Source organism: Pararge aegeria, chromosome 26 (assembly GCF_905163445.1).
Source record: "Pararge aegeria chromosome 26, ilParAegt1.1, whole genome shotgun sequence".
NCBI classification, from domain to species: Eukaryota; Metazoa; Arthropoda; class Insecta; order Lepidoptera; family Nymphalidae; genus Pararge; species Pararge aegeria.
In genome coordinates this window covers 3409393-3435548 of record NC_053205.1, presented here as the reverse complement: position 1 = coordinate 3435548, position 26156 = coordinate 3409393, and the positions used below count along the sequence as shown (strand labels likewise).

Genomic DNA, 26156 nt, shown 5'->3' with positions numbered 1-26156 from the left:
ATTGATATGTTAGGAATTTTCTCCTTGTGTCCATATTTTTCGCAGCAATGGAGCGATTGCACGTTATACTTAGTTTTTGACAAACTAAAGGCAGGACCTTATACTTAGGTGCTCGGTCTTTTTTTTTTATAATTGTCTTATACCTACTCGGTTAATGTAAACAATATTTTTGTCACTTTTTACTGTAGTCTATTTTCAAAATTTATAATTTTTATTAGTGTTTTTACCTAAACTTGGAGTGATTATCAATTTTATAAATTTTATATTTTTACATACATTTTAAATATTTTCAAATTGTTAATAAAATATCAAAAAGACCCTTACATACATAGGTAAAATCACTTTCATAGTATTTGTTTTCATTTATTTGATCGCACTTGTTTTTCATATATTCTTAAAACATAAGTACATGACACTAAGATATAATTCCATTATTATGAATTAACATAATGGGTTATTTTTTTAAATACGAAAAATTCCCATTTTTTTTTATCTAATATTGTCTGGTGGGAGACTTTAGTCGTGGCTGGTTACCTAACTTACGCCGGAAGGAAAACTAAATCGCTCTCGATGGATGTTAACAGTAAGTCGCGAGCAAAAATTACCGGATAATAAATCAAAAGCAAATCCAAGCGTGTATAAAATATGTCAGTTTGTCGCTCACCTCAGCACTCGGGCCGGCACCCCTCCTACCTCCCGCTCCCTCCCGTGGGGATAGACTGGGACGCGTTTCAGTTCACAACCCACGTCCGTAGCGACCCGACGCGCTAATAACATGACCTTTAGCCTATTACCTTTGACTCTATGTGAATTAGTGCTTATTAATTAGTTTCGTCTAACAATCTTGTGTAAACGAGTTATGAAATATAAGTGTGTGCGGAAGTTTACATTGTAACAACCTTTTTTATGCAAGGGTTTTTATCTGTGGCGCGATTATAAACAAAAAACAATTTAGTATTAAACATAGACCTTGCCTTCTGTGCAGAAGTTCACATTGTAATAAACTTTTTTTTGACGATTATCTGTGACATTTTAAAAAGAAAAAACTTACTATAAGTATTTAAATTTCTCCCATTTTTCGTATCTTTCTTATTTAAAAATTCAAACCAACAACTTAATTTTGTTAAATTTTATAGAGAAGTTACGTAAATACCAACTTTTAAAAATTAATTTGACGTTCCTAGGCTAATGCACAAAAAAACTAAAACAAAGCATAGAGTTTTAACATTTTAATAAAAGATTCAATAAATTTGAATAAATAATTTAAAATAAGAAAGGCAATGAAGGCATAACGTTTAGAATGTGTATAAAAACCTATAAAGTTTATTCTATAGTATAAAAAATTATACCTGTGGATTCTAATTTCAAAATGGGGACTATTCAAAAAGTGCTGAAAAATGTTTTACTTTTCCCGAAGCATCTTACTGGATTCTTATAAGGTTAGTGTTATTTGATATTTAATACGATTACCTATATTTTTTCTTTCATTATTTTTTAAGTTATGATAATTTAGGTTTTAAACATAAGGTAACCGAATGGTCTAAGTGAAAATAAAGTTCAATAAGAAATTCTCAGTCAGTTACGAAAATGGCGTTATTCACTCACTCTTAAAGTATAAAGGATTACGTAAACGATAAAAATGCTTGGGTCTGAACTATTGCTCTAACCAGGTTGCTTCTTAAATATTCTCAAATGACAATGTGAGATGGTGATAACAAAAAGAACACCCAGCTAAGTTTGTTGCGTTTGGAACACTCGCAGCTTTAGTTTTAAGTTGACAAATGTAGTTATCGTCATCACTACTATGTACAAATATTGTATGTAATGAACGCATCAAAAGTGCCATCTATGTGCCTATTTAAATAAGGAAATATTTGACTTTGACTTTGACTTTGAAAACTAAGTTACGTACTCATTACTGTTAGTTGACGGCCGACTGGCGCAGTGGCATTGCATTTATGTATATTATTCTTAAAATTATCATTAGTTATCCAAGTACCCATAACACAAGCTACGCTTAATTTGGGACTAGATGGCGATGTGTGTATTGTCGTAATATACCTATATATAAAAGAGAAAGTGTGTGGGTATGTTCCGTATAGGCTCCGAAACGGCTGGACCGATTTCAATGAAACTTTCAGGGAATCTCCGGATTGACCTGGCGAGTAATCCTGTAAAGTTTGGTGACGATCGCAGCATTCCTATTTTTGAACTGTCAAACTGTCAAATACAGCTTTTATTTACTATGATGATATTCTATTGTTGGGTGTACATGGATGTAGATCTTCACCCGCTCGAGAAGAGATTAGAAGAGAATGAATACGGAGAGATATAAATGATTTAATATATTATGAGTCTTAAATTAAAAATTTAATGATGAAAGTTTATTGTTTAAATAATATAAAGCAAAATCTTACTAAGATATTTGGAGATTTCAATCTGGTGCTTTCACATGCAAGTACACTAGCGTAAGTAGTGCAAACTCTACCGAGCTATCGGCGCACGCTATTGGCCCAAGTTACTTGCACAAGTTACTGCAAGAATTTTTTTTTACTTAGTAGTTCCTTTTTGTGGCAAAGCTCGTCCGGAGAAGACCGCCATGCTTATTTCTGCCGTCAAGCAGCACTGGTGTGTTCCGGTTTGAAGGGCGTGGTTGCCGGTGTAATTACAGCCACATTTAGTTGTACGAAGCGATGGCAGCCCAAAGGGTAGTACTTCGATTGCACTTTCGCAGGGCCGAGTTCGAATCCCAGCACGCACCTCAAACATTTCCAAGTTATGTACGTTTTAAGCGATTCCTTCAAATCAAGAGTGAATAGGCATCTTCTAGGCAAGCGCGCTCCACCTTAGGCTGCATCATCGCTTACCATCAGGCAGTGGCGTGCACTTCATACATGCACAAAAGCACTGCATACCCAAAATTATTTTATAAAACTCGTGTTACAGGGGAATTTTCAAATTTTATGCCATGTACCTTCTTTATGCATACCCTGGTCAAAAACCCTGTGCACACCACTGCCATCAGGTGTGATTGCAGTCAAGCGCTCGTCTATAAACATTAAAAATAAAACAAATATCACTTGCTTCAACGGTGAAGGATAACATCGTGATGAAACCTACATGAATGGTAAATGTTTGGACTCTGTAATGTTCTCAAAGGTGTTCAAAGTTCACCAATACGCACTGGGCCAACGTGTCGGCATTAAACACTTCTTATTGTTGGAGGAAACCCGTGCTCTGAAGTGGGCCGTTAGTGGGTAAATGTGATGAGGTTGTACGCTTCAGGTTGGTGGACACACGGCACAGATATAAGATACGGTGTACGGGAACTATGGTGATACGCTCGACCGTAACAATAGCAAGATCTTTCTCCGAGCGGGTGATCTTTGGAAGTTGTATATAAGTATAGGCATTCTTTGTGAACACTTCGCTAGCGCGATGCAGGTTTTTTGTGGCGCCATCTAGTTCAAAAATCGCCATCTAATTCAGTAAATCAAATCAAATCAAATCCTTTTATTTGCATAAAACATTGTAGGTATACATGTTTAGTCATAATATATGACATCAGTGGCGTGCACTGGGTTTCTTACAAGGGTATGCATACAGCAGGAAAATTGCATAATATAGAAAAAACCCTCCTCCTATACGGGCTTAGCCTTATTTAGCTTGGCTTTATTTAGATTTTAGGGTATGCAGTGCTTTTGTGTATGAATGAAGTGCACGCCACTGTATGACATGCAAATCTTAATTTAAACAAATTCATTTATGTAATAATTAATAAAACATCAAAATAAATAAAATCAAAATAATCGGCTGAATATAATAAAATTTCATGAATTTTACTGTATGGAACAATAAACATGGAATGTCAAGTAAAAAATAACTAAACGAAGCTCTGTAATGTGAAGACCGCTACATACGGCATACATTAACGAGCTTATTGTGAAGCCAGTGAACCACGTCCAGTTGCAAATGAGGCATAGAGATTGATCGCGAAGACCAAACTGCACGATTTATTTATTTTTTAATATAAAATCGAATGAAATTTTTGAAGTTATACTTCTTTTGGCGCGGCAGAGAAAAATGATGAGAGTAATTTTTACGATGCGCGCACACACCGTCTCAATGAACCGACACCCTGAAGTTAGCTATGGTCTTTTTTTTTTTTTTAATTGAATGAAATTTTAGAAGTTATACTTCTTCTTCATCAATTCATTTGGCGCGTCAGACAAAAATGATTAGAGTAAATTTTTGACATGATTACGATGAAACTTGGTTGTCCGATAATGAGTCTATAGTATTCCAAATTTAATTATGTTTATTATGTCCATTTCTTTAATTGTGTAGTTATTTTTTTGTGTTATTTAAATAAACTTTATTCAACTAGATAATGCGTATTAATAACTATAATAAACCTTTAAATGTATAAAATACCTTAGTTAGTGTTGTTTTTGCAAACGTAGCATAAGGCGGAAGATAAAATGTTTGAAAAGATTTTTATCTTGTTACGCCATAGAAGCATAACTTATACCTAAAAAAAAATGTTGGTACCTGATATATTGTTCGTTCGTGTTACAAGCTACGCTTACTTTGGGGTTAGATGGCGATGTGTTTACTGTCGTAAATAATTATTTATTATTTATTTTCTGAGAGAGAAGAATATGATTGCATCTGGTATTGTAAAAATGATGTTGGAAAAGAGCAACTGCTGAGTTTCTTGCCGGCTTCTTCTCGGTAGTATCTGCCTTCCGAACCGGTGGTAGAGTCACTACACACAGACAGACTTGACGTTTCAAAAGTACGTATATTTAGGCCTACTTCAAATGAATGAAGCGGTGACAGTTCAGTGGGTAGGACTTCGAATTCACTTTCGGGAGGCCGAGTTCAAATCCCGGCACCAGTGCACTGAGTATCTTACCACGGTATGCATTCACCGGGAAAATTGCATGAAACGGCAAAAATTTCGACGGCCGACTGGCGCAGTGGGCAGCGACCCTGCTTTCTGAGTCCAAGGCCGTGGGTTCGATTCCCACAACTGGAAAATGTTTGTGTGATGAGCATAAGTGTTTTTCAGTGTCTGGGTTTTTATATGTATTTTCTAAGTATTTATGTATATATAATTCATTAAAATATTCATCAGTCATCTTTAGTACCCATACCACAAGCTACGCTTACTTTGGGGCTAGGTGGCGATGTGTGTATTGTCGTAGTATATTTATTTATTATTTATTTATTTGCCTTCTATTCTAGTTATATATCAATTAAACGGTAGGCAGTGCTTTTGTGCGTGAAGTGCACGCCACTGCCCAGCACCTTTCCTAAGATGTATGCGTTTTAAGTAATCGAATCGACTTGCTCGACGGTGAAGGAAAACGTCGTGAGGAAACCTGCATGCCTGAGAGTTCTACATAATGTTCACAAAGGAGTGTGGTGTCCACCAATCTGCACTGTGCTAGCGTGGTGGCCTTAAACCCTTCTCATTGTGGGAGGAGACCCGTGCCCTGTAGTTGGCTGGTAATGGGTTGATATGATGATGATTTTGAACTCATATTATAACCTGATTTGTCTATGGTTCTTGCCACAAGGTGTGTAGTATCATAGTCATCTTTTCTCTAGAGGCTTTGGGGAGTTCAAACCCCCCTGCCTAACTCCGCACTCCTTAACCTATACGGCTTTGAATATGTCTCGGACCATCGCACGACATTTACCTGATTCTTATACCAAAACTTGAAGATCCTGGTGAATGCTTCGGGCATAAAAGTATCCTTTATTAACGAGGTCAAATGCCTTGGAAAGGTCGAGAAAGCAGGCATAAGTAGGCGTTTCGCCTTACTGAGTAGTATTTGACAGTTTGCTTTAAACATAAAATGGCTGACTCATTAGAAAGACCAGGTCTGATACCAAACTGATTATTATGTATTTTGTGTTTGTATTATCATATTTTTATTCTTTGTATGGAATAAGAATAATAAAAAAAACTAATTTATATTTTTTTCATCTGTCATAAGTGTCAGTTTACGAGTATCCTTAACTGTATGATCCTGTCGTAACGTTAGACGGCGCCTAGCATCGTTAGACGTAAGAGTTCGTGAAACGTTTTTCTCTAGGAATTGCTCAAATCACTAGGCATCTGGTTAAGGCGATTCCTAGTTGTAGTGAAATCGGGCATTAGCATCTTAAGAAAAAATAACACCCACCCTGAACGTAAAAATTATAAGTATTCTTGAATCCCGACACTTCAAATCTCCGACATTTTACGCGCGCATAACCGTCAAACTCTCGAAAACGCGCGTCCCTTTTAAAAAAGGAACATCAATTAATTCCACAAACAAGTAAAACGCAGAGCAAACAAAATCCGAGCCCCTCGGATCCTGGGGTGCCTTCCGCTGATAGGGCACGTTCGAGAGCGGCCCCGCGATTGGCTGCCGACTGGGGCAGACACCCCCGTGCCCGCCAATCAGGTGCGAGCAGCCACCCCGGTTCGATTTTTAAATTTTCAGGCCGATTTGTGTCACTAAAAGAACAATTTGTTATTTTGAATTTGGTTCACGTTTGTAACTTTGATTGATGATTCATTTTTTATTTTTTATAGAAGTCTAAAACATGAAAGATAAAAACATGTAGTTACCTATAAGAGTTTTAAACCTTGTTTAAATAACAATTATCTTATTAACAGCGAGGCATAGTCAGTGCGATTTTAAGGCTTCAAGGCTTTTTTTTTAGTTGCTGTAAGACGTGCCGCCTAGCGACTTAGCGTTGCGGCACGATGACGACCCCGGCGCAACAGTGAGCGCTGTGAATTTAAGCAGGAGGTCCCGGGAATCGAACCCGGGCAATTTGGAAATTTATAATTTCAGAATTTTCTCTGGTCTGGTCTGGTTGGAGGCTTCGGCCGTGGCTAGTTACCACCCTACCGACAAAGGAGTGCCGCTAAGCGATTTTCGTTTCGGTGCGATGTCGCGTAGAAACCGATCAGGTGTATGTCTACCATACTCCCTGACAGGTTAGCCCGCTACCATCTTAGACTGCATCATCACTACCACCATGTGAGATAGCAGTCAAGGGCCAACTTGTAGAGGAATAAAAATAAAAAAAAACAACGAAAACGATTAGGCTATAATATAACTTCTAACAGTTGAGCACTCTATCTTTAGCGTCACATAACACCAGGTGAGAATGCAGTCAATGGCTTTTGATAAAAAAAAATATAAATATATATATATATATATATAATATATATATACTTATATATCACAATTCAATGCTACCTGACGTAATAAACAATGATATATATATATGTGGTATGTAATTTAATAGTAACTCGCAGTTTATTATTTATTGTTTTTTTACGTTAGGTCGCATTGAATTGTGACTCGAGATGTCAAAGATTGAAATATGGACTGTGACGGAGGATTGTGAAACGGTAAAAAGATTAACGCCGTTATTTGTTGTGTTTTTATCAAGAAATAGGCAAAAGTAAGTGTTTAGCCGCCATTTTATAAAACAGCTCACATATATTTATATAAACATACTAGCTGACCCCAGCGCCACCTGTCGGTCTGATTTGTGAAGCTAAACCATCCAGGGTACCACCCAAACGCATACCGAAAAATTCATTCAAATCGGTCCAGCCGTCTAGGAGGAGTTCAGTGACATACACACGCACACAAGAAATATAAAGATATATATATAATTATATATACTAGCGGACCCGCGCGACCTCGTCCGCGAATGAGTTGACTTAAAAAATAAAAATGAGTCCAATATAAATGATTCCGAGATTCCATTATAAATGAATCCTAGGTAGATCGATTTATTGCCCCCGAAACCCCCTGTATACTAAATTTCATGAAATTCGTTGGAGCCGATTCCGAGATTCCAATTATACATATATATATATATATATGTATAATTGGAATATAATTTTTATATCGTCTAGTAAGAGTTATAAAAAACCTACCCTTAAGTATTTATAACTTGTAAGAGAGAGATTTTCTTCATTTTGTATCATTTGCATACCCTGTGCATACTCTCTATGCACGCCACTGAATATATATATATATATATATATATAAATATATATATAGATAAACTGCATGCCTTTACGTAGGTACGTAGGTCGCCAGTCGACGTCAAAACAAAGTCTCGAATTACATTATGAAAGTCAAAAACACGGTCTTTGTTCCCTTTGACCTCAATACCAGAGATTCTTTGTTCCGAAGGACCGTTAATATTAACTTTAATGGCGTAACATATCGGCCATGATTAATTTACTTTGACGTTTATGCTTTACCGTGGGCCTGTTGGTTTGGTGCTCCATCGTGAAGCAATATTTGCACGCTTGCTCGTAACGAGAATCTTATTCCATCGCAATAAGGCTTATAATCCAAAATAATAGAGACGCGTGTTTTATTAAACATTACCACACTTGTGTTTCATTTATGATGTCCCGATTAAGTTAAGTTATATTTAATTCCCGATTAAGTTATGTATGATGATAAACCTATTGTAATTATCACACACTCATTCGCTGGAGACAACTCCAAGGAATGAATCATTCTCGAGTGCTAATAAAACCATTCAACAAAAGGGCCGCCTCTGAGGCATTAGCACTCAACAGAAAAAGCCTATGCATCCTAGTGCGAGCGCTTACGGGGCACTGTGACTCTGGGCTTAATAGACACATGTTCAACCTAAAGCTGCAGGACACAGATCTATGTAGACTCTGTAAGGAGGCTGCGGAGACGCCGCTGCATTTGATCTGTTCCTGCCCCGCGCTGATGCATAAACGCAGCACTCTTTTGGGGAAACACATAATGCAACCAGAGGATGCTAAATTTCTTCCAGCAAGGAAAGTGCTGCTTTTCCTGAGGGCGACCAACGCTTGCTGGGAGATCTAGACAGCGGCGTCACAATAGATCGTAGCCGGTCGACGTGACACCAGGGGCCAAACGAACCTGAGCCGCAAGCAGAAGAAGAAGAAGAAGAATGATGATAAACCATTTTCAATTTCTTCTTCTTCTTCTTTCCAAATATAATAATCCTTTATTGCCATACTCTATTGTTGATACAAGATCTTGTACTAAATTATTAACAATTTATTATTAACAATATGGCAAATGGCCGCAAACTCAGCTTTATGATGGGCGTTGGCAACAATGCGCTGGTTTATCCGGTATCCCGTTGCGTTGTTATTATAATCGAAAATTTATAAAAAAAAAAAAAATTAATTATAATAAATAATTGAAATTGATTACAAAATTGAAATGTTGTAAAAAATAAAACCAACGAAACGAACACAATTAGTAGGTACAATTTTAATAGTAAAAAGTAAAAAAAAAATAATAGTAAGTAATTCTTTTTTTAAATTTCAACTAAGTGTTTTTATGTTTTTATATATTTCCTTAAATGACATTAAATTCTGCACCCTCTTAATTATTATAAATTAACATGATGAGTTATTTTTTAAATAAGAAAGAAAATTTTTTTTTGTATTATTTTTTTTTTTTTTTTTTTTAAATTAGAATATTGTCTGGTGAGATGTTTTGGCCTCGGCTAATGGCCACCCTACCGACAAAGACGTGCCGCTAAGCGATATAGCGTTCCGGTGCGATGTCATTTAGAAACCGATTAAGGGTATGACTACCATATTCCGCTACCATCCCCGCTACCATCTTAAACTAAATCATCACTTACCACCAGGTGAGATTGCAGTCAAGGGCTAACTTGCAGTCGAATAAAATAAAATTTACCTACCTACCTATTTATAATAATAGCGATTTGTAACAACAAAAAGCCTCAGGCCCGAGGCAGTGAATTTGTTTATTTAAAAAGTTATCGCGAGCCCTAAGTACCACTAAGGTACTTAGTTACTTACGCATCGGCGCATGTGTCATGCATAAACTATCTACAAATATTTATTTTTGTATTTATGTTATAAGTAATGGCCGTTTTCAAAGAACAGGGCAATATTGGTAAAACAGGTCAAAGTGAAAGTCAAAAATATCTTTATTCAAGTAGGCCCATAGGTGGCACTTTTGATGCGTACGTTACATGAGAATTACACGGTAGTGAGATAAACTTAAAACTAAAGCAATGAGGGTTCCAAACGCGCCCTGGTCTAAGAAGAAGCCCACAACAAACTTAGCCAGGTGTTTTTTTTTGTTATCACCATCTCGCATTGTCATTAAAATCATTAGAAGAGCAACCTGGTTAGAGCAATAATTCACACCCAGCTTTTTTATCGATTACATAGTCCTTTATACTATAATAGGACTTTTATATAAGCTTACGTTTAATACAAACTTTGAACTTTTTAAGAGACATCTCCAAGATGTCAATGGGTAGTTTATTGGAGAATTGTACGAATTATGAATTTTATGTAACACTGTAAATTTATTCTTACTCGTAATCCCATGTTTTATTATGAAACATAAGCTTAATTTGCTACACTCCGCGATTCTCCTACTTTTAGCGGAGTAAGTTTAGCAAATTAAGGTTAATATTCGTAATAGAAAAAGGCAATGTCTAATCAAATAAGATTCCTAGTCAAAGATTTACCTTGCACCAATCGATTTTCACTAGGCATCTTGTATATGGTTCTTGTCACAAGGTGTGGCGTTTTCGTGTTTGTATTCTCATTTTTTTTTATTTCTGGTATCGATTTAAGGTCATTAAAAAACCGAATTTATTTAACTTTCATCTGTCAAGTGTCAGTTTATGAGTTTCCTAAACAATACGCACCGCCGAATCGTTGTCGTCACTGTCATCTAAGAGTGACGGTCGTCTGGCGCAGTGGGCGACCCTGCTTTCGGAGTCCAAGGCCGTGGGTTTGATTCCCTCAACTAGAAAATTTTGAATGTTCATCCGTGTCCGGGTGTTTATATTTATAGGTACTATAAGTATTTATTGTATGTTATCATAAAAATATTCACAGTCACCTTAGTACCCATAACACAAGCTACGCTTACTTTGGTGCTAGATGGCGATGTGTGTATTGTAGTATATTTGTTTACTATAATTAATTTAATATACGCACTTTTGAAACGTCATGTATGTCTGTTCGTAGTGACTCTACCACCGGTTCGAAAGATAGATTCTACCGAGATGATACTTAACAGTAGCGGAATATAAAAAAAAAGTAGGAATTAGAACCTCACTAGTTTATGTATTAGCATGTAGTTATTCGCATGCATGTATTTTAATATTTGTACCACCAGCAGTCTATTCTCCTCTTTTTTTTTTTTCCTAATTCTAAGGTTGCCCGGCAGAGATCGCTATTAAGCGATAAGGCCGCCTTTTGTATTACTTACTACTTCTTTCGATATGTTTCTGTTTTTGTTATATTTTAAATATGTTAATGTTGTGGTATACAAATAAAGAGTTTAATAATAAATAAATAAACCTCCAAGTAAGTATGTAAATGAGTTCGAACTCGCGGCACTCAGACGCGCGTGTGTCAAGCAAACAGTCGTTATTGGCTCAAGTGGCGCTAATCCCGCCATCCCGGCGATATCCCGTCATCGATTAGCATATGCGACGGATTAGGGGGGGGGGGGGGGGTGCGAAACGGGGTGTAATCTGAATGATCATTAGCGTGCATAGAGCGTTTGAGCTAAATTAAGCACAATTTAACTTAAAAAAAAGTAGGTACATACGTCATGGCGATATGTTTTATAAATAAATACCTACTACGACAATACACACATCGCCATCTAGCCCCAAAGTAAGCGTATCTTGTGTTATGGGTACTAAGATGTCTGGTGAATATTTTTATGAATTATATACATAAATACTTAGAAAATTAATATAAACTCCCAGCCACATAAAAACATTCATGCTCATCACACAAACATTTTCCGGTAGTGGGAATGGAACCCACGGCCTTGGGCTCAGAAAGCAGGGTCGCTGCAAACTGCGCCAATCGGCCGTCAATATATGTGTTACTAGCTGCTGTCCGCGACTTCGTCTGCGTTTGATTTTGTTTTTTGATGTGGCATTAAATTTAGTTGTAGATCTAAAAAAAATTAAAGTATTCAGTATCTCTAAGCCTTAAATGAGGGGTTTGCTGCTGTCCACTGAGGAGTTCTGTCCTCTATCTCCAACCACAGATTGGGCAAAATTAAACACATATATATTACTTATAACCTCTATAGTACAAAAATAATTATTTAAATCGGTTATAATTTGTCGGAGTTATGGTGTAAAATCGCCAAACACTCATCCCCTCTCCCAAAGGAACCGAGCTTAATGTCGGGATAAATAGTATCCTATATTACTTCTAACACTCCCAATAGTATGTGTACAAAGTTTCATGAGGATCGGTTAAGTAGTTTTTGCGTGAAAGCGTAACAAACAAACTTACATTGACATTTATAATATTAGTAGGGATAGGGATAAACATCTGATACATAATACTTAGTAGATTGTTCAACAATGGGGTACCTGAAGCTACGTCTTATGTGACGGGCGCCGGGATAAATCAGAAGCAAACGATGGACTTGAGAGTACCTACTTAAATCCCGAGCGTAGCAAGGGTGCTGCATCTAGAATCGTGAGTGTAGCGAGGGGCGCCCAAAACGAAGGCAGTTTTAACACTAAGTTGAATACTATACTTTTCACACCTCGCGAGCCAATCAAATCAAGTTTGTGACGAATTTGTTTTTACAATAGATAAATTTTAGTGCTAGTATCACTAGAAGTGATCTTTTAAAGGCAACCTGAGCGTGCGAAGCGGATAAAAAAGTAGAAAGTGTGTGTAAAAATTAAATTTAAAAAAAACATACGTATTATTATATTTACATAATAACTTCATTAAAATGGTATAAACATATCTATATACCTACTAGAAGAGATATTTTTAATTAATTTTTATGTATGCTATCATAAACTTACACAATAAGTAGATATACTCAATTACATCGATAAGTAATTATTTTTTAAGCGATGTTTGAACAGGTGAATAGACTCGGAATGGGAATTTATAAAATCTGAATTATCTCTGGTCTGGTCTGGAGGCTTCTGCGTTCTGTGGCTACCGACAGAGCCGTGCGATTTAGCGTTACGGTACGATACTGCGTTAAAACTACCATTTAGGTAACTACCATACACTTAACAGGTTACCCCGTTACGTCTTAGAATGCATCATCACTTACCTCCAGGTAATATTGCAGTCAAGGGCTAACTCGTGGTGCAATAAAAAAGTAGGTATTAAACGAAACTATTGCAAAAGTTTTGAAAATTTATTGTTAACTATGGAATCGTTAATAAATAGGCTGAACAAGAAGAACCCAAAGCCGTAGAGCAATTTAAAAAAAATGTACAGGAGTCCATAGCTAGATACATCTATCACGACAGGTGCTCTTCATAGGCGGAGTTTCATTTGGGTCCGCCCAACACACACATAGATACACGCTGCGTAATACACTGTACTCCCCACTCACACAGCCACATCTTGGTCACTTGCCAGCTGTTTGAAGTAGCTCTTTGTTTAAAAAATTTAAAATACATTCCATTTTTGAAATGGCTTTTATTAAAGTTCCACTTTTTAAAATTACACCATAGACGTTATTTTTTTTATTAAGAAGGTAGCGTTTTTAAAAGGCTGCTTCGAAATGATTTTGAGAGAAATAATTCATTTTAATTTATTAATTTATTAAAATTTCGCAATCTATTTGCTATCCTACACAAAGTTATTAATTAGGTAGGTACATATCTAAAGATAGCTATAAACTTGAAATATATTTTGTTAACTTAATGCTATATAACTAAGAACATTCCAAAGATTACACTTTAAAACACTACTCCAATTGAATTTAGTTCTTAAACCTAATAAAGCAATAACACCACCATTTTTGCCTTCTCTAATTTCGGTAAGGCGAGAATCCTGTTTCACATTCCTCTATTTACAGTATTCAAATTTCCTTTTACGAAGAATTTTCCTCAATACCTACCTTGTATTTACGTAGAGTAGGTAAATATCGCTTAGTCTATGGGTAGAGTTACAACCACGTCTACATCTGACACGTAATTTTAGATAATTACCTACGTATTTACCGTTAGATTTCGAATAGTCCTGAAATGTCGCATTATATTTCTTGAATAAAAACATCTATAGCACCTCACTAACGAAGAGTCGTCCAAAAACATTTTTAATTCACTACGGAACAAAGAATGAGCGTTTTTCTCACATTTTTGCATACGCCCAGCCCACCCGCTAGCAAAATGACAATTAGTGACAAAAACGCATTCATTAAAACACCCAATGCTAAATGCGTGGGAATCGCGACACTGTAAAAGACCTACTACCGTGCTGTCATTATACGGACACGTACACACCCGCAATTTTAAATTTCAATCAGAGTTTATGCTTCAATATCTTAAAACAAGTGATTAAGAATCATATTTGAATAGCCTATGATATTTTGCACGCAATTATAGTGTTGTATTGGTGGTGTGAAATTTCTAATGACGGTGTCATTTCATTCCAATTTCGATTTTTTAAGCAAATAAAAAAAAACCTCAAATAAAATCCCGCCATGCAGTCAAATAAACAAAGGTTAGTACCTACTGATCATTCATTCTTGAAATAATGAATCTAGTGTAATTTTAATAACTGCCATTCCTTTCCGCTTATCGACTTAATATAATTGAAGTCATTGCTCCCGCTTATGGAGAGGAATTAATTGCTGAAGTTTTTAGATTTTTTTTTTATATATTATAGGGCTGTCAAGGTCTACGGACCGAGAGTTGACTTCATATAAAAAACAATTTACGTATTAATTTCTTATAAGTATGTCAATGTTTTATTAACTTGTAATCGATGTTGAAATAAAAATTAAATTATTTTATAATAATACTAGACGACTCTGTTTTGCCCGCGACTTCATCTGCGTGGACTTCAGAATTGTTTCTACAGCTTCGTTCGTTAACAATATTTAATCCTACCACGGTAACTATTTGAGGGAGCGGTATAGAAAGTTCATGTCCTTTTCCATAGCACAGGTGACATGCAGTATGCATGCCAAATTTAAAAGCTGTGTGCCCGCTGCTTAGCTCGTAAAAAAAAAACAATTTTGCCTCGGGAACTAATTAAGAAATCGGGATAAATGTCTATGTTCTTTTCCATGTCAAAGGCTACATAAATATAAGTAAATATAAATATATTACGACAATGCACACATCGCCATCTAGCCCCAAAGTAAGCGTAGCTTGTGTTTTGGGTACTAAGATGACTGATGAATATATTATGAATAATATACATAAATATTTAGAATATACATATAAACACCCAGCCACTGAAAAACATCCATGCTCATCACACAAACATGTATACAGTTGTGGGAATCCAACCCACGGCCTTGGACTCAGAAAGCAGGGTCGCTGAAAAACTGCGCCAATCGGCTGTCAAATACACATACAATACATGCATGCCAAATTTCATTTTAATCCACACTTTCACATTTATAATATTATTAGAATAGTAGGATAAATCATTTATCTTCGACAAAAATTGCTAAAGAAGTAGCTGTATACCTACTCTGCATTTATGGCTGCCTTTACACAAGTAAAGACTAAAACATTGATGTTCATAACAGAAAAAAATTCCAGTTGTGGGAATCGAAACCACGGTCTTTGACTCAGAAAGCAGGATCGCTGCCCACTGGTCCAATCGGCCGTCCAAATAGGCTTGCTAGAAAGCCTCAAGGCTGCCCTTGAAAGGTTTTCTTAAAGTAGGAAATAATAAGTACATAATGCCACATGAAACACCAGTAAAGCTTTTTACTGTGGCTTCCTGGCAGAATCTGCCTTCCGAACTGGCGCGGTGGTAGAGTCACTGCATAAGGCCTACTTAATATCATTAATGAATTTTGAATTGATTCCCTTTTGTTTCTTTTGATTCGCCTCGGAAGTGTCACAAATCACAATCGACGCTCGAAACAGCTTCCCGCCAAAACAAAATGCAGCCATAGACAAGCCGTCTATCGGGCTAATGTAATACGGAAATCGCTTTCCGCGGCACGTACGGGGTATCGGACCTTTTTGTTGCAGCCTCATTTGTCACTAATGCCACATTTCTATACTCTATGCTCTATGGCATTGAAAATGTGTAATTTATTGTGCTTAATGATTTAAGTACCGCCATTTTGTGTTCGTAATCCGCCCCCACTTTATGAGGGGGACTTTTGAATGTTAAATTATATCAATTTCATTTTTGTACTGGTGTTTGCATGTGGCATTATGTACTTATTATTTTCTACTTTAAGAAAACCTTTCAAGGGCAGCCTTGATGGTTTCTAGCAAGCCTATTTGGACGGCCGATTGGCGCAGTGGGCAGCGATCCTGCTTTCTGAGTCCGAGACCGTGGTTTCGATTCCCACAACTGGATTTTTATTCTGTTATGAACATCAATGTTTTTCAGGGTCTGGGTGTTTATATGTATATTTATGTGTATAATTCATAAAATTTTACATCAGTTATCTTAGTACCCAAAGCGCAAGCTACGCTTACTTGGGGGACTAGATAGCGATGTTTGTATTGTCGTAGTATATTTATTTAATTTATTAAGGCAGCCTTAAAAATATGTACAATTTATGTAAATAATGTGAATGTAGGTATATTAAATGGATATAAATAATGAAAATAGCTACTATTAGTTGCCCAACAAAAGTCGCAGGCTGGGCATATAATAGGTATATATATATATTCCAATCTAAGCTAACCCTGGTTTAGATATTAGTAGTCGCACGGATCAACGAGACTACACTATTTTAGAGCACATTAATCGATTGCATATTATAATCGCGAACTTGGTTGAAATAACTATTGTTTTTTTTTGTCACAATCAGACATACCTACCGTCAGTGGCGTGCATTACATACAAGCACAAAAGCACTGCATACCCAAATTATTTTATATAGCTCGTATTGGAGGGGAATGTTTCTATTTTAAGCTTTATATCTGCTTTATCCATACCCTGGCCGAAGAACCTGTGCACGCCACTGCCTACCGTAGACAAAACAGAAATTTTGTATTCTTAAAATGCGCCGACAGAAATCAAACCGGGACCGGGATATACCAGTCATAAGACACACAAGCACCACGGAGCTCGTCAAAATAAAAATCAAAGGTTTAGCTTGACATTTTTAACGACCTCAATGGCGCAGCGTTGAGCGCAGTGAATTTAGTGTTATAGTACGATGTCGCGTAGAAATTTATTAGTGGTATGAATACCATACTCCATAACAGGTTAGCCCGCTACCATCTTAGACTGCATCGTCACTTACCACCAGGTGAGATTGCAGTCAAGGGCTAACTTGTAATGGATTAAAAAAAACATCTTTTCCGGATCCGGAGTTGACGAAGACGCTGTGCAAAGTTTGTATAATATACTTAATAATAAAAAAAACATCTATTATTGACAATTACTTAAACCGTTATTTTGCTTTGTTCTTGTTCGGACACTCGTTTGCTTGAGAGAGACCATAAATTCAATTTTTCCTAAGTAGGATACATTGTCGGCTATTAGAAATATAAGTATGGGTCTCGGCTCTTAATCTTATTCTCCTGCTCTGTGTCTCTCTCCCCCTCTCCATCTCTCTTCTATTAGAGACCTGTTCTCAGAAGTGGGATATTAATATATCGAGGATGATGCTGATAAAACAAAAACCGGTATCTTTCTGTGAGTGTTTTCGCTTGTAGCATTATAATAACAACCCGCCCACTACAGGCATGGGTCTTTTATTACAATTGGCATAGGCATGACGGGTTCCTCACAAGTTTTCCTTCACCGTTAAAGTTAATAAAATAAAAAAAAGTGATATTTTATCGATAAAACGAAAGTAGTAATAGTAAGTATATCTGTAAATTGTTGATTGAAAGCAAGACCATAAACAAACGATTACAGCTCACAATTGTCTATGGAGAGCACAATAAAGCGCGGGACAATAGACAAAAACAATATGGCCCCACATCCCCTACGTGAGGCTGAATAAATATATTCCTTTGTCTATATCGGATCGAAGATGATAAAATGTCAAATTGACACTTGAGAGTTTTGTTGTGAGGCGCTTCTTGACACGCGGAAACGACACGACCTCGATGTCAAAACTGCTCGTTGGTCGAGTGTATAATCGGGTCTAACAACACGAATTTATTAGTAGTAGAGATTTTTATGACAGCATTGTTCCAATGCTGTGTTCCGGTTTTAAGGGCGTGGTTGTCAAATTGATTGACACAGGGCGGCGTGTTGCAGGACCAGTGGCGTGCATAGAGGGTATGCACAGGGTATGCAGATGATATAAAATGAAGAAAATCGCCAGCCAGTACGAGTTATAATTACTATGCTTTCTATAACCCTTACAATGCCTATCCTTAAGTTTTTTATAACTCTTACTAGAGATTTTCTTCATTTTATATCATCTGCATATACTGTGCATACAGTGGCGTGCATTTCATACATGCACAAAAGCACTGCATACCCAAATTATTTTATATAAGTCGTATTCGAGGGGAATTTTTCCATTTTATGCCATGTACCGGTTTTATTCATACCCTGGTCAAAAACCCTGTGCACACCACTGTGTGCATACCCTCTTCTTTTTCTTTTTCGGATGGACACTTGCCGATAACCACCACGGGTTTGCTACGGCGATGGGGGGTTGCTACGGCGTCACCGGGCGAGTGGGGCGAGTGCGAGAGCTCGCCATGAGAAGAGCCCCAGAGCTCGACGACATCGGGGAGTAAGGTGGGGGACGTCGACCCGAGGGTGCCTCCTGCGAGGACTCGGACCTCGGCTCGGTTCGACGTTAATCTGACTGTTGGTGGACTTTTGGACTAATCATTGTTTAGTCCGAACGCTCCCGTGACCGTGGTCCACGTCCGGATGTTGTCAGAAATCGGGGCCCTCGTCTTCGCCGGCGAAGACGCTGTGTTTGTTGCGTGTGTGTGTGTGTTGTTGGGACACGTTGTCGGTTGTTATTTTATCGTCAGGGTCGTCCAGGACATGCTTCGGACGTCACCGCTTTGGCTCGACGTCGGGGACGGGGGTAAAAGTGGACGCCTCGACCGCTAGGGGGTTGGGGTGTCAGACTGCTGCATACCCTCTATGCACGCCACTGTGCAAAACGTGCTCCTCGCATGCCCTGTGAATTGTTGTTCTGTTTATAGTCGATGGTTTCAACATAGGTATCATCAGATAGGCCACATACTAGGTCCGTCAATTATCTATAAAAAAATATATTTTTTGGGTGCCATTCGAGTCGGACATAAGATAGTAAGGTAAATGTTGCGTTTTTCTGCCAAGGAAGCCTCATTGAGGACCCAGAATTACGAGATGGGTTACATTTCTTCTTCTTCTTCTTTCTCTGGCTTGTCTCCGCACTTGGTCGGCCGGAATCTTCCGTTGTAAGTAGTGCCACTGGTATAGGTCCCCGCTGGGTCACTCCAGCCAGCCGAGCTCACTCCAGAAGCTTAGCAGGCCGCCCAGGTCACCAAGTCCTTCAGGGAGTGATGCTGGGGGCCAAGGTATGCTGCGCGTTTCATCTGCCTCCATGCATGCTCTGCACAGGGGACTGTCGGTTATACCTAAAATGAAAAGGTGTTTGTTTAGTTGGCAATGCCCTGTTATCATGCTTACTACCTTTCTTAGTTTGTTCCGACTTAGTTCTAGCAGTTTAGTTGTTAGTCGTGTGTTAAGGTTTGGAAAGGCCTCCTTTACACTCATTTTTGTTGCCCAGTGCCTCAGAGAAAAGCCAAGCAATGATAAATATAGATAGTGATTAATGCGTCGGTCTTTTGCTACTTGGTAGCAAAAAAAAAAAAGTTTCAATGTTGGATAGCCCATTTATCAAGAAAGGCTTTAGGCTATATATAACCATGCGAAGACCAATTGGAGCATAGCACCAATTAAGAATGTTTAATAAACCGGGGTATTTTTCCCTTTTGAGAACTTCCGCTACGTGCGCTGCTTGAACGGTTAAAGTTTCGATAAATCACGTTTTACAAAGTTGTTATCCTTTAAAAGTTCTAAAATAAAGTCCGCGACAGCATATGTCTATCTTTTAAAGTTGACTTATACGCAGACGAAGTCGCGAGGGACCGCTAGTAATCAATAGAACCCACTAACCGTATTAGAGCAGCCCATGGGAACACCACATCGCTCCGTCGCGATGTCGTTGCTTATAAAGAAGATTGGTGAACTTAGTTTTTTTTTCTGCAGTCACGTTGTGATCTACAGATGCGGGTATAAGTGTAAGTCTTTTTGAAGGAAAAAAGATATTTTGGTTTCTATATTTTCTTTTGATGATCTGAGTTTGTATTCTTTGAAGAAAATAATGTATTTAAACATTTTAGTGTGTAGCTTGTTTACGAAATAAAGTGTCAGACGTTTCAAAAGTGCTTATAAACTATACCTACTTGAAATTAATGAATTTCGAATTTTTTGATGTTTGATGAAATGGCGGCAATATTGCTTACTGTCTATAAAAAAAATAAAAAATAGGTTTGTAAAAAGGACGTACTGTTTTTTTTTTTAATCAAAAACCTTGATAAATTCCACAGACACTGTATAGTTATCTAAACAACATAGTAACGATATATGAAGTAACGCAAAATGTAGTATAGATCACGTTATATTCCGCAGAGACCTAAGAATTGAGGGCAACCAATGCTTCAAGCAATAACTTACCAAAATGGCTGACCGTGCGGAAACTCGGCGTTCGCATCAAATAAAACAAGTCATTAAATTAACTGATATTTACTCGCGACTTTACGCTTGGATGCAGATCTTATTTAAGCTACTTGCTTAATTATTTTTTTATGAAATGAAATTTCTTTCGACTTTGTGACTTGAAACTCGAAATAACGATAAAGAAAACAACACATCTAGACTCAACAACACGGCCGAGTGGCGTAGTGGGCGGTGACCTTGCTTTCTTTGTCTAAGATTGTGGGTTAAATTCCCACAACTGGAAAATATTTTTGTTAAGAACATAAATATTTTTCAGTGTCTGGGTGTTTATCTGTATATTATAATTATTTATTTGTATTTTTTGAAATATATTCATTAAGTATCTTTGGGGCTAGATGGCGATGTGTGTATTGTCGTTATATATTTATTTATTTGACGTAGGTAAATGTATAGGATTTAGTCGGAGAGAGAATGATAGAATACATTACACATTTCGTTTAAGTTACCATGGAAACTTTTATTATATCTTCATATAATTACATAAAATATTTTCTAAGCTTGGTAATAAATAAGAAACCTTATATTTATCCTAATACTTCGTGTCTTAATCTTTCATAGGCTACTTTTCTAACATAAATCATAATTTACGGGAAAGCACGTAAATGGGTGAGGGTTCCGCAATTTGCAAGCGTATGGCAGAAATGATCTGTCATCATAGACTGTGGTAGAAGAGTAGGTACCAGACATTCAGATGGCGGGAACATTTTTTTGACAGCTTCTTTTTTTTCTTGATTTTATCGACATGTGATTGTGTTTTATGCAGCCTAAGTTAGAAAATGCCTAAAAGAAGCGTATTTCATTTTGAATTGAAAGAACCTCAAGAAGGTGATAACTGACGTTGGAACACGTGCAAAGAACACGCCATTAGCCATACAAGTTGCCACCCCGTTTCATAGACTGCAAGAGACCTATAATTTACATTTTAGAAAAAGAAAATCTGTTCATTACAAAATGAAATATGTATTTTATTCAAATGTACAAACATTCCGTACATTTTTATGTTATTACAAATATTTTTTATATATAGATATTTGTTTCGACGCATGTAAAGTGCATTGTCAAACCATTGTAATACATAATTAGTTCAGTTGAAGTTGACAGTCCGGTTCGCGCGCTTTTCAACGCCGCCATTTTTGTGTGTAACGTTCGGAAAAACTAAAATGTGAATTTTTGTTTCAACACCTGTGTCCATTTAGATTTTTTGTTTTTAATTATTGTTGTGTTGTGTTTTTTACGATTTGTGTTGTTTGGATAAATTTATTTTTGTAAAAATGAAGATCACAAGGAAAATGGGTAGGTTTTTTTGAATGTTATTAAAATTGGAATTCTTTATTTTACGCAACTTTCTCAAATCTTCGTGCAAGTATTTAGTTTTTTGTCGAAATGCAAAAAGGAAACTTTTCTTCAAGTATTTAGTTTATTGACACAAAATCGGTGGTTTTTAACTACCGACGTTGTCTCTTAAGACCCGGTTTGGGCATCCGGTGGATCCTGAGAGGTTTTTGTGGTGCTAAATTATAATTTTTAATTATGTAATATGTAATGTTTTAAATAAATTCAAATAAAAAGTATAAAACAAAATTTGGCGTAAGTTAAACTAAAGCTCTGAAAAGGAATATTTTATACCGTTTTTGCAACATTTTTTTATATGCTCGGTTTCTATTGGTTATAGCGTGATATTAGGTACATAGATTCCTTCTTCATAAATGGAATATCAAATACGAATTCTAACCAGTAGTTCCTGAGATTAGCTTGTTCAACCAAATTAACTCTCTAACTATTAGAATTTTCAACTTAACAGGGCACGGGTATCTTCCGTTTAGTCCGTGGTCCACCATGCTGGCTTAATGCGGATTGGTGGGCTTCATACGCCTTAACTCTCAGACATTCAGGTTTCCTCACGATTTTTCTCTTCTCCTTGAAAGCAAGTAGTATTTTTATTGCTTAAAACGCACATAACTCAGAAATGTTAGTGGTGCGTGCTTGGATTCGAGCTCGGCTCCCCGTAAGTGAAGCCGAAGTCCTAACCACTGGCTATCATCGTTTCGTATTAGTATAGTATAAGCATTAGTATGTATTTAGGAAGATCGCATTGGAATCAAAATAAACTAGCATCTCTTCTTCTTCTTCTTCTTCTTCTTCTGGGCAGTTTCCGCACGTAAGCGCTTAGCTTGTTGTACGTGAAATTTCCCAATGTTGCTCGCTACTCCAGCCATCCAAGCTCGTTCCAGAATCCCAGCATGCCGCCCAGGTTGCTGAGGATTTCTGGGATAGTGGCTGGTGATCCCAGGTAGATCTCGCGTTGCTCTGTCACGCCCGTGCACTCCAGCATCACGTGCGTAGGTGTTTCATTCTTCTCTATGCATGCTCTGCAAAGAGGGCTGTCGGTGACATCTATAATGGAAAGATGTCTGTTTAAGGAGCTATGTCCTGTTATGAGTCCCACCACCTTCCTAAGTTTGCTTCTATCCAGGCGGAGTAGTTTGTTAGTTAGATGTTGGTTTAGGTTAGGGAAAGCTATTTTGAAACTAGCATCTCATCTTCATATAGACCCATAACTGGTCCACAACCAGGTAATAAATAAACTTTTTAATTAGTTTTAAAGTGTCAATGTGATAATGATACCAAAAAGAACATTTTAATTTTTTTTTTTTAATTTATAGACAAATGCTTGACTGGGTGTGATTACCCGATGGTGAGTTATAATGCAGCCTAAGGGGCGCGCTTGCCTTGAAGATGCCTATTCACTTTTGATTTAAAGGTACCCAGATTATAGGTATCGGGAAAGACGGAAGATGGCAAGGCATTCCAGACTTTTACGGGCTTTGGGCATTTGTTATGGGCTTTTTAGGGTACGTTTGGAAATCACGCAGCTTCAGTTTTAAGTTTACGAATGTAGTTATCGCCATCTTCTCACTACCACCCGATTTTGTATCTATCCACGCAAAACTGCCATCTACGGGTGTATTTGAATAAAGAATTATATGTTTGATGGGTAACGAATGCCCTGGTCTAGACTTGGATAATCGGTGGCTTATAAACGCTGAATAGCAATTAATAAACTTGACCTACTAACACCAAATGTAAAGTATTCGGCGTTCCAAATAAGTTTAACCAGTCAGCGAGAATCGGTAAGTGTTACAAGGTTGGGCTATACCACAGACCATCTTAGTGCTCTGTGGATTAAATGTTAATCTGTCTAAAAATTCGAAATTCAAATTAAAAAATTCTTTATTCTTTATTAACCAGTCAGCGAAGATCTGTAAGTGTTTCAAGGTTGGGCTATACCCATGTAGTGCCCAGGAGCCCACAACAAACTTAGTCGGGTTTTTTTTTTGTTATCAAAAAACACAGTCAAATTATTATTTAACTATGAAGTTAGAGCAATTCACGAAATCCTCAATACTATAATAGGATTTTTTTATAAGCATAAGTTTTATTGATATATATAAAATTTGTAATTATTGCAAGACATCTCAAAGATGTCATTCGGTAATTTGTTACAAATAAACGAATTATTCTAAACTGTATTCTTACTTATCGATACTTAATATTTTGAAATGCATATAAAAATTATGGAACCGACAGGATTTGAACCTTCGACTCTATGGCAATCGCGGCCTGAGCGCTTTGACCACTAAGCCACGGCTCTCCTACCGCTATTGGCGATATTAATACATGCCTATTTATATCAGGCTTAAAGCGACTGTATGTATAAACGTATAAAAGCGTAGTGTAACTTTATTTACTACATTAAATTCTCCATTCCGCTTAGACCTCTAGTTAATACGAGTGAAACTGCGGGAACTGCTAGTCTTTTTTATCCCTTGATTAAACTGAGAACTTCAAAGTTCATCATTTTCAAGTTAACATATAGCAATTTTGAGACGTCCAATCTGTGAAGGGAGATTCTATTAGAAAGAAGCTGGTACTTTTTAAAATTAAATGATAAATAAACAAAAACTCTAGTTATATTTACGTTTAGATTAAATAAAAAGAAGTAATTTTAAATACATATTATTTAAACGTAAATTTAGACATATGTATTTAACGTTTTAAGGCGGCCATTTTTAAAAAGTTTGTTTGCCGGCAATATGGCTACCGGAGTCCGCTCCGGTTTGATATGTCAATATTATCTTTTTTTTATGTTAAACTCACAGTGAAACAGGTTTCTTGCGTGAGACATTTTTTACATTCTGGTAGAAAGCGGTTTAAATTTAAGGCTACGTTATTCGGTATCGAATGTCTGCTAAATCGGGTTCAATCGGGTCGGTACTTACCTACACGTTAAATTAGGCTGTATGGGAGATGATCTTTGCCCGTCGATGGTACAAAAAACAACGACCCCCTATGTTAATCAATGGGCGTCCACTGCTGGATATATTTAAATTTAAAAAGGTATTTTTTTGAAGTAATTATTTATCGGATCAATAAGATCGCCAGCCTTATGGCAATCAGAAATCCATTGCCTTTAAACAGAGCAACATTTCGCAATGTATTAAATCAACACGTCCTACGTAAAATGCACTGTGTCCATCGATCCGAGGCGTAGGTGTTAAGTCTCATGTGCCTGTTATTACACCGGCAACGACGCCGTTCAGAGCGGAATACAGCAATGCTGGTTAGCGGCAGAAATAAGCATGGCGATAGTAGGTAATTCCCCGGCCGAGATCTCTCATAAAAAGCTCCAATTCGATTCCCACTACTGGAAAATGTTTCTGTGATGAACATAAATGCTTTTCAGTGTCCGGTTGTTTATTTGTATTTTATAAGTATTTATGTATTTTATCTATCTATATATATATATATATATAAAAGAGAAAGTGTGTGGGTTTGTTGCGTATAGGCTCCGAAACGGCTGGACCGATTTCAATGAAACTTTCAGGGAATCTCCGGATTGACCTGGCGAGTAATCCTGTAAAGTTTGGTGACGATCGGAGCACTCGTATTTTTGAACTGTCAAACTGTCAAATACGCTTTTATTTACTATGGTGATATTCTAGTGTTGGGTGTACATGGGTGTAGATAATGATCTTCACCCGCTCGAGAAGAGAATAGAAAAGAATGAATACAGAGAGAAATAAATGTTTTTTTTATATTATGAGAATTCAATTAAAAATTTAATGATGTAAGTTTATTGTTTAAATAAAATAAAGCAAAATCTAGCCCGGCGAAGCGGGCTGGGTACGCTAGTTATTTATAAAATTATTCAACAATCATCACCAAGATACACAAGTACACAAGCTAGGCTTACTTTGGAATTAGATGGCGATGTGTGTATTGTCGTAGTATATTTATGTATTTATTATTAACTCTAATTTTTTTTTAACTGACCTTTATTTTTTATTATGTATTATTAATACTGAAGTAGGTTCGCGATGAGGCCACGAAAAGATCCAAATAAACG

The 26156-nt window shown here is 36.9% G+C and overlaps 1 protein-coding gene across 2 annotated transcripts in view; it reads left to right on the top strand.

The window, feature by feature from the left end:
- The first annotated feature begins 1301 nt into the window (after positions 1-1301).
- The window catches only part of LOC120635354 (single-minded homolog 1), a 66955-nt gene continuing 42100 nt past the window's right edge, over positions 1302-26156 (top strand). Inside the window, exon 1 of one of the 2 annotated variants that reach the window (XM_039906346.1) lies at positions 1302-1439. Coding sequence is in view for 1 of the 2 variants with exons in the window: in XM_039906344.1 (XP_039762278.1) it covers positions 22021-22042 (22 nt within the window). In the remaining variant the exon portion in view is untranslated. Of the gene's footprint in view, positions 1440-21850; positions 22043-26156 lie in introns of those variants that run through there. The other variant, XM_039906344.1, reaches the window with a different exon arrangement.